The sequence below is a fragment of the Piliocolobus tephrosceles genome, chromosome 10 (assembly GCF_002776525.5).
Source record: "Piliocolobus tephrosceles isolate RC106 chromosome 10, ASM277652v3, whole genome shotgun sequence".
Classification (NCBI taxonomy): Eukaryota; Metazoa; Chordata; class Mammalia; order Primates; family Cercopithecidae; genus Piliocolobus; species Piliocolobus tephrosceles.
Window position 1 is genome coordinate 117,902,442 of NC_045443.1, and position 10,057 is coordinate 117,912,498.

The 10,057-nt window shown below is 50.1% G+C and overlaps 1 protein-coding gene across 2 annotated transcripts in view; it reads right to left on the reverse strand.

The window, feature by feature from the left end:
• Positions 1-7,039: 7,039 nt before the first annotated feature.
• The window catches only part of LOC111537633 (paxillin), a 58,803-nt gene continuing 55,785 nt past the window's right edge, over positions 7,040-10,057 (reverse strand). For both annotated transcript variants that reach the window (XM_023204619.2, XM_023204628.1), the window contains one exon: positions 7,040-9,165. In XM_023204619.2, the coding sequence (XP_023060387.1) occupies positions 8,899-9,165 (267 nt within the window). In that variant the 3' untranslated portion in view covers positions 7,040-8,898. The remainder of the gene's footprint in view (positions 9,166-10,057) is intronic.

Genomic DNA, 10,057 nt, shown 5'->3' on the forward strand with positions numbered 1-10,057 from the left:
CCCAGCTAGTTTTTTGTATTTTTTAGTAGAGACGGGGTTTCACCGTGTAGACCAGGATGGTCTCGATCTCCTGACCTCGTGATCCACCCGTCTCGGCCTCCCAAAGTGCTGGGATTACAGGCTTGAGCCACCGCGCCCGGCCTAATTTTGTATTTTTAGTAGAGACGGGGTTTTTCCATTTTGGTCATGCTGGTCTCGAACTCCCGACCTCAGGTGATCCGCCTGCCTTGGCCTCCCAAAATGCTGGGATTACAGGCATGAGCCACTGTGCCTGGCCTGAGGCCTCTCTTATTTGTCTTTTTGGCTGTCTGTGCTCCATGGGAAGAATAGAAAATAACATGAATAGGATTTAAATGCTCTGTTTTGACAGGTTATTAAGATTCCAATCACACTGGGCACGGTGGCTCTTGCCTGTAATCCCTGCACTTTGGAAGGCTGAGGTGGGCGGATCACGAGGTCAGGAGATCGAGACGATCCTGGCTAACAGAGTGAAACCCCATCTCTACTAAAAATACAAAAAATTAGCCAGGTGGGGTGGCAGGCACCTGTAGTCCCAGCTACTTGGGAGGCTGACACAGAAGAATGGTGTGAACCCGGGAGGTGGAACTTGCACTGAGCTGAGATTGTGCCCCTGCACTCCAGCCTGGGTGACAGAGCGAGACTCCATCTCAAAAAAAAAAAAAAAAAAAAAAAAAAGATTCCAATCACAACCTGCCTACTCTGCCTGATCTAGCTAAGTAGCTAAGTCCACAAAGGTGGCAGAATGTCTCTAAAGCAGCCACACACACGCACACAAACACACACCAAAAAATGCCAGAAAAGATGGAAGAGTAAGAAAATCAGGCCAACATGAATAATTTGGTAGAGTTGTGGGCGGGGGGGTGGGCACGGTAGCAGGTTTAAAACCAAGACACTTGCTAGCATGGCAGGGTACATTGGTGCAGCTGACTAGCATAAAATTCCCTGAACAGAATTTAGATACGGGTAGCTCAAGTGCTGTCAGTCTCATCTTGTTCCACCATATAATCAATAGCTCCAACTGAGACCTCCATGGGAGGCCAGGTTCTTATCCTCTGAAATTAGAGCCCACCCACTGTATGAGATTTCCTACCACAGGGCTAGCTCTGTTGCAGGCAGTAGGGTACTGACTCTGATTTCTCTAAAGTCCTTTGTAAAATTTTTTTTTTTTTTTTTTGAGATGGGGTTTCACTTTTGCTGCCCAGGCTGGAGTGCAATGGTGTGATCTCGGCTCACCGCAACCTCCACCTACCAGGTTCAAGCGATTCTCCTGCTTCAGCCTCCCGAGTAGCTGGGATTACAGGCATGCACCACCACACCCGGCTAATTTTTTGTATTTTTAGTAGAGACGGGGTTTCTCCATGTTGGTCAGGCTGATCAACTCCTGACCTCAGATGATCTGCCCGCCTCAGCCTCCCAAAGTGATGCGATTATAGGCATGAGCCACTACACCCAGCTGTAAATATTCTTCTAATGATGCAAATTTCACCATAATGGGCACAAGCTCGAGTTCTTGGCTCACACCCTTGTTTCCAAGGCTCTGTTATAATAAAACATGGAGGCTTTTATGGTGAGGGACACTGGGGAATCACTGCAGGATACAGAACTAGGGAGTTGCAAGAATTACAGGAGTCAAAGTACTCTGAAACTATGTAGACTAAAATATGTCAAAAATGTCTATCTTTGGTATATCATAAGGATTGGCCGAACTATATAGCTCATGGGCCAAATATGGCTACTGTCTGTTTCCTTAAATAAATTTGTGGCCGGGCGCAGTGGCTCACACCTGTAATCCCAGCACTTTGGGAGGCCGAGGCGGGTGGATCACGAGGTCAGGAGTTCAAGACCAGCCTGGCCAAGATGGTGAAACCCTGTCTCTACTAAAAATACAAAATTTAGCCGGGTGTGGTGGCAGGCGCCTGTAATCCCAGCTACTAGCTACTCGGGAGACTGAGGCTGGAGAATCGCTTGAACCCAGGGGGTGGAGGTTGCAGTGAGCCAAGATTGTGCCTCTGCACTCCAGCCTGGGTGGCAGAGTGAGACTCCATCTCAAAAATAATAATAATAAATAAATAAATAGGCCAGGTGCAGTGGCTCACGCCTGTAATCCCAGCACTTTGGGAGGCCAAGGTGGGCGGATCACGAGGTCAGGAGATTGAGACAATCCTCGCTAACACAGGGAAACCCCGTCTCCACTAAAAATGCTAAAAATTAGCTGGGTGTGGTGGCGGGCGCCTATAGCCCCAGCTACTCAGGAGGCTGAGGCAGGAGAATGGCATGAACCTGGGAGGCTGAGCTTGCAGTGAGCTGAGATCGCGCCACCGCACTCTAGCCTGGGTGACAGAGCGAGACTGCATCTCAATAAATAAATAAATAAATAAATAAATAAATAAATAAATAAATAAGTACATAAAGTTGTATTGGAACAGAGCCCTGCTCACCTATTCATTTACACATTGTCTATGGCTGTCACAAGTAAGTGGTTGCAACAGAGACTGTATGATCCCCAAAGCTTAAAATATCGACTATTTAGAATGAGACTCTGTAACCATAAAAAAGAAAGAAAGAAAGGAAAAAGAAAAGAAAGTAACTACAGAAAGTCGTATAGCAACAAAACTCTCCAGGAAGGTACTTATTAGGATACCTGTTATCAAAGGCAATATGTATCATACAATGAGCATCACCTTTGAACCTAGATTTGGCCCCTATTTCTGCTGTTTATTGGGCTGAACAAACCTTGCCTTACAGAGTCATTATCAGGATTCAGTGTTATGATCTAACTCAGCAGTCCCCAAACTTTTTGGCACCAGGGACCAGTTCTGTGGAAGACGATTTTTCCGCAGACACCAGGGGTCGGGGGGAAAGTGATTTGGGGATGAAACTTCTACCTCAGATCATCAGGCATTAGATTCTCGTAAGGAGTGCACAACCTCGATCCCTCCTGTGCAGTTTGCAATACGGTTCACACTCCTGTGGGAATCTAATGCTGCTGCTGATCTGACAGGATGAGGAGCTCACTCGCTCGCCTGCTGCTCGCCTCCTGGTGTGCAGCCCAGTTCCTAACAGGTCACAGACCAGTACCGGTCCTTGGCCTGAGGGTTAGGGAACCTGATCTAACTGACCATACTTAGTACTACTAAACTGTCGTGTTCTTCCTTCCAGTCTCTCTGTCTTCATCGTTTCCGTCACTGATCTGAACACATCATAAGCACAAGACCTGGACACCTTTACAATAAGAAGTAGCACCTGTCTGGAACTGTATCTTGACTCTCACTGGTGCTTTTCCTTTGGTTGATGCAAAGCTTTCAAATCCTTTAGGTAGATGCCATTGTGAGTATCTATGGTACTATGATACTACTATCTATGATCATTGTGAGTATCTGTGATAGTCTCCTGCGCCTTCAAAATCTTTGCCTTCTCCATAGAACTTTCCCAAGTAGCATGTAAGATCCAAAGGTGTGAGACACACTGATCCAGAACAATCAGGGAGTGTAGTGAGGGGAAGGAAATGTAAATTGTCTCATCAGCACTTATTTTTTATTTCATTTCATTTCATTTATTTCTTTATTTTTTGAGACAGAGCCTTGCTCTGTCACCCAGGCTGGAGTGCAATGGCGCAATCTCAGCTCCCTGCAACCTCCACCTCCTGGGTTCAAGCAATTCTTCTGCCTCAGTCTCCAGAGTAGCTGGGATTACAGGCACCCACCAACACATCCAGCTAATTTTTTTGTATTTTTAGTAGAGACGGTGTTTCACCATGTTCGCCAGGCTAGTCTTGAACTCCTGGCCTCAAGTGATCTGTCTGCCTCGGCCTCCCAAAGTGCTGGGGTTACAGGCATGAGCCACCATGCCCGGCCAGCGGTTATGTTTGGATGGCCTCTTGAGAACAGAAGCCTGCGTGGGTTCTGTTGTCTGCATTGCTGTGGATCCTGAAAGGTGTTCTGTTGGCACTAGGCGCTGAGTCACGGGCAGGCCATGGTGGTCCAATGTTCAGTTGGCATATTTCCACATGTAATTCAGGCGCCCAACTTCCGCCATAGTCTAGGGCTTCAGTCTTTACCCTGAGATCCCTGGTTTCATCAAGATGCTCAGCTCCATTCGGCAACTCGTGGACACCCGAGATCTCTTTTTTTTCTTTTTCTTTTTTTTTTTTTTTTTTGAGAGGGCGTTTTGCTCTGTCCCCCAGGCTGGTGTGCTGTGGCCGGCTCTCCGCACTCCGCAAGCTCCGCCGCCCGGGTTTACGCTGTTCTCCTGCCTCAGCCTCCGGAGTAGCGGGGACTACAGGCGCCCGCCACCTCGCCCAGCTAGTTTTTTGTACTTTTTTAGTAGAGACGGGGTTTCACTGTGTTAGCCAGGATGGTCTCGATCTCCTGACCTCGTGATCCACCCGTCTCAGCCTCCCGAAGTGCTGGGATTACAGGCTTGAGCCACCGCGCCCGGCCGAGATCTCTTTTTAATGGCAATGTATTACTGCACACTTCCTTTTGTCCTAAGTACTCTGTGCACATTTCTGAAGCTAATCTTTGAACAATCCTCTGAGGAGATACAGTACTGTCAGTACTCCCATTTTATCGATGAGAATATTCACAGGAAGGTTAAATAATATGCCCAACTCTCTCAGCCAGTAAGTGATGGCTTCAGAACTGAAATCTAGGAGGAAGTTCAAAGCCCCTGGGCCTCACTGCGCTATACAGTCCCTTCCAAAGCCTGAGTCTGCCTCCCTCTGAATGCACTTTTCCAAGTATATACATATGCACAAGGTACATGTCCAAGGACCTCCTGGCTCTGATGATATAAATATCATCTCTAATTGTAGCACATCAATATAATGGAATACCATGAAGCCATTAGAAAATGGTGCAGATCTATATTTATTGGCATGGGAAAATAGCCACAAAGCAAAGTGAAAAGCAAATTACAATGAAATATACCATACCCAGCTGGGCATGGCGACTCACGCCTGTAATCCCAGCACTTTGGGAGGTCGAGGTGGGTGGATTACTTGAGGTCAGGAGTTTGAGACCAGCCTGGCCAACATGGAGAAACTCCGTCTCTACTAATAAAGTACAAAAATTAGCCTGGCGTGGTGGCGGGTGCCCATAATCCCAGCTACTCAGGAATCTGAGGCAGGAGAATCGCTTGAACCTGGGGGACGGAGGTTGCAGTGAGCCAAGATCGTCCCACTGCACTCCAACCTGGGTGACAGAGTAAGACTGCATCTCAAAAAAAAAAAACAAAAAAAGAAAAGAAATATACCATACCCATTTCTAGAAATAAAATAAATCCAACATGGGCTAGAAGAATAAACCAAGTTATTCTCTTGAACTCCTGGGTTCAAGTGATCCTCCCACCTTGGCCTCCCAAAATGCTAGGATTACAGGCATGAGCCGCAGAGCCTGGCCCCGTCACTCTCTTTGGGTGAGCGTTGAAGGTAATTTTCACTTCTGAGCTCACTATAGCATGGGAAGGGTTTAGACTAGAATTCAACATGCTACTTTTGGAGAACCGTTCCAAACAACGGAGAAGCTGTGAAGACACAGCTCAAGGTGAAACAAAGCTGCCAGGAAGCTCTAGGGCAAGCTTGACTAATCCATGGCCTGTGGGCCACATGCGGCCCAGGACAGCTTTGAATTTGGCCTAATGCAAATTTGTAAACTTTCTTAAAACATGATGAGATTTGTGATTTTATTTTTTTTAAAGTTCATCAGCTATCATTAGTGTATTTTATGTGTGGCCCAAGACAATTCTTCTTTTTCCAATGTGGCCCCAGGAAGCCAAAAAATTGGACACTCAGACAGGCGCAGTAGCCCACACCTGTAATCCCAGCACTTTGGGAGGTCGAGGCAGGCAGATCACTTGAGGCCAGGAGTTCGAGACCAGCCTGGCCAACATGGTGAAATTTCGTCCCTACTAAAAATACAAAAATTACCTGGGTGTGGTGACGGACACCTGTAATCCTAGCTACTTGGTAGGCTGAGGCATGATAATTACTTGAACCCAGGAGGCAGAGGCTGCAGTGAACCGAGATCGTGCCACTACACTCTAGCTTGGATGACAGAGTGAGACTCCATCTCAAAAAAAAAATGCCAGGAGTGGTGGCTCAAGCCTGTAATCCCAGCATTTTGGGAGGCCGAGGCAGATCACTTGAGATCAGGAGTTCAAGACCAGCCTGGCCAACATGGTGAAACCCTGGCTTTACTAAAAATACAAAAATTAGCAGGGTGTGGTGGCGGGTGCCTGTAATCCCAGCTACTCAGGAGGCTGAGGCAGAAGAATCGCTTGAACCTGGGAAGTGGAGGTTGCAGTGAACCGAGATCATGCCACTGTACTCCAGCCTGGGCAGAGGGAGACTCTATCTCAAAAAAAAAAAAAAAAAAAAAAAAAAAGATTGGACACCCCTGCTCTAGGGCCTAGGACTGGAGCTCTGGATCTGACCAGGAGCAAAGAGGAGGCATGCAAATCCGGACACGACCACGAGGAGGCAGTAGAGACCCATCCTCAACTCTAAGTAGCTGCCTTTGGCAGGGAAGGGACTAACCCAAGTTGTGTGGGCTCAGGCACGGCCACGCCTGGTTCAGTGCAGGAACACAGGCAGAGGCAAGCCCTGGGTCCCATCATGGTTCTGCCCTCACTCAGACTGCCTTGTACACGTAGGTTCTTGTCTTGGAGCCTCTTTCCCCACCTCTGAATGAGTGGAAAGCCACCCACAGGCCCCTGTGAGTGAGGATGCCCTTGGTAAACGCAGGTGATCACACCCCGGGCAGGCCCTGCCCCACGAGGGCCCCGTCCCGCTGTTCCCAGCCTGTCCTCACCAACTGCCCAGGCAAGAGCAAAGCCCACGGGGAGCACCTGTGACCACAGGCAAGGACCACGGACCCCAGCCCCAGGGATTTTGACCTCAAGAAAGGAAACATCCAGAATTTACCCTCCGTCTGGTGACCCAGCTGCATCTGGGGCGGGTTTGCTCTCTGCTGGGACCACGAGGTTATCTCAGACCAGCAAGAAACGGCACTAGCACAAGTGAAAATCATGGGCAAACTTTATTGGCATAAATCACAGGAATTGAAATGGGAAAAGCCAGGTTAGAAGTTTACAGAGAAAAAATAAAATCAAAATCAAATTTTCAAATAACCATTGACTCAGAGAGTAGACCCCAGAGACCCCAGTCCCTCTTGGGGAGGGTCTGGGGGGAGTCACTGTAAACAGAGCGGTAAGGCCTGTGGGTGGAAGTGGAGACATCAGACCTTTGGAGGGGCCAGGCTGACCTTCCCCCACAAACAAAGGAGGGACCCTCTTCGGAGACCCCAGCACACACGGCTTCTGCCAGGAGGCCAGTGGAGTGGTTTGGACTCTCACCATTAGATCCCGGTGGGGCCCCTTTTTCTTGATCAGGAGCCCAAGGCCTGGCTCCTCTTTCATCCTCGGTAAAGAGCTCTGGGGCTTTCCCCAGAGGAGGCTGTCCCTCTGCCCCAAATCCTATCATGCTCCTTTATGACCTTCTTTCCTGACCCCCTGAGTGCCGATCCCACCTGTGAAAGGGGAGGAGCAGATCTGGGGAAGGGATATGCCCAGAGGAAATCAACAAGACCAAAGAGACGTCAGAGCCCTGATGGCCAAAATCGGACACCAGCTTTCCTGAGAAGGCAGAAGAGAGAGCCCCACAGAAGCGGTGGGGACTCAGAAGGTTCAGTGGGTTCACAGGGGAGCAGAGGCTCCCGAGGGCTTAGACAGGAAGCAGCCCCCCAAAACATACTTTCCCCTTCTCCTCCCACAGAAACAGAACAGATGAGGTTCAGAATTCTAGGCCCAAAAGGGTGCGATACCCTTCAACCAGTTTCAGTGAAGAGCTTGCTGGCCTGGGAAGTAAAGAAGGGGTTTCCAAATACAGCAGTTTATAAAACAGTCCTGGTGAGCTATGAAGTGAAAGAGGGCGAGTCACAGGGCTGCTCCCAGTTCACCTGCTTGTGCTAAGAAAAAATAAAATACAAATTGCTTTCCCACCCCGACCCTCAGTACAAAGCAAACTCCACACCAGGGCCACCATCAGTGACAGGCCCAGTGGCGGTGGACAAAGAAGAGAATACAAAAGGGAACATCTTTAAAATCTCTTCAAAATCATTTTGTATAGAGAAGTAAAAGCAACTCAGGCGATATGAATTCAAACCTCAGTGTAGAAATCTATCAAAGTCGGTACAGTGTCCAGGCACGCCGTCCCGGAGACGGAGGAAGTGACTAGAAAACATTATTGCTGGAGAGGCTTTTCTCAGTAGAACCAGAGCGGGTATAAAAGGGGAGGGCGGGTAAAGGCAGGGGCAGTTGCGAGGCCTAGGGCACTGGAAGGGTAGGAGGAGCACAGAGAACCTTCCATGGCCCCTTGGGTTCTCTGCCTTTGGATGGATGGATTTATGCTGGCATTGTCTGGAGGGAGCCGGGTGTCCCCCAATAATCACAGAACAAAGACAATTAGGTCAGGGGGAAAATAAGGGTAAAAAGAGACCCCAACAGACCCTGCCTGCCCTTCCCTGCCCTCCGGCTGCACTGCAGAAATATGAGGAAGAGATGGCTCCAGTGTGGGGTGCTGGCCAGGCCAGTTCATGGGGACGTACGTGGGCTGGGGTGGGGCCCCCAGCCTCTATCCGTGGGGAGGATGGAGTGGGCAGCCTGGGGAGAGCTGTAGGAGGGAGGAGGGGGCCCAGAGGCTCCGGCAGGGGTGAAGACAAGCAGGGGGACCCCTCACGGCCCTGTCCCTCCTGCACCAGCCGAGAACGAGGGTTCCAGTTTCAGTGGGTTTACCCCTTCACCCCCGGGCAAAGTCTCTGGGTCACAGTAGCAGTTGGGGATGCTGGCTGGGGAAGGGGGGCAGAGACAGGGGCAGGGCGCCTAGCAGAAGAGCTTGAGGAAGCAGTTCTGACAGTAAGGCTTGTCGTTCTGCTCCTTGAAGGTGCCCTTGTTGAGCTGCTTGAGGCAGAAGGCACAGACGAAGTGCTCGGGGTGGAACTTCTTGGCCATGGCGGTGATGCAGCGGCCAGTGATGGGCTTCTGGCAGCCGGAGCACAGTGAGCCGCGCCGCTCGTGGTAGTGCACCTCACAGTAGGGCTGCCCGTCATGCTCGAAGAAGCTGCCGTTGACGAATGGTGTGAAGCATTCCTGCCAGGTGGAGAGAGGGGCTCAGGGGGCTGTCCCAAGGGCTAGAGCAGCACCCAGTATGATGGGGCCCAGATGGGCATGGTCGGCACACCCGGAGTGACTCCTACTCGCTAGGCATTTCCTATGTGCCATGCTGTCCTAAACACTTATTTTTTATTTTTATTAAAAACATTTTTTGGCCGGGCACGGTGGCTCAAGCCTATAATCCCAGCACTTTGGGAGGCCAAGACGGGTGGATCACGAGGTCAGAAGATCGAGACCATCCTGGCTAACACGGTGAAACCCCGTCTCTACTAATAAATACAAAAAACTAGCTGGGTGAGGCGGCAGGCGCCTGTAGTCCCAGCTACTCAGGAGGCTGAGGCAGGAGAACGGCGTAAACCCGGCAGGCGGAGCTTGCAGTGAGCTGAGATCCGGCCACTGCACTCCAGCCCGGGCGACAGAGCAAGACTCCACCTCAAAAAAACAAAAAAACAAAAAAAAAATTTTTGTAGAAATGGGAGTTTCACTATATTGCCCATGCTGGTCAAACGCGGCCTCCAGCAACCCTCCCGCCTCGCCTCCTGCAGCGCTGGGATTCTTTCATTCTTCCAACAGGGGAGGCAACTGAAGCACACAGGTGAAGTGACTTGCCCAGGATCATGCGGCTACTGAGTTCACGGCCTGGATTCATACACAGGTCTGACTCCTGAGCACTTAGCCAGGTGGCTGCAACAGTGTTCCCAGAAACACAGGTGTGACACTGGTGTGTGGTCAAACTCTGCATCCTAGATTCTCATTGGAGGTTCACATCACATATAGGTAGAAAAGGCTCTGAGAGGGGCCGGGCACGGTGGCTCACACCTGTAATCCCAGCACTTTGGGAGGCCAAGGTGGGGGGGGGGGGGGGGGG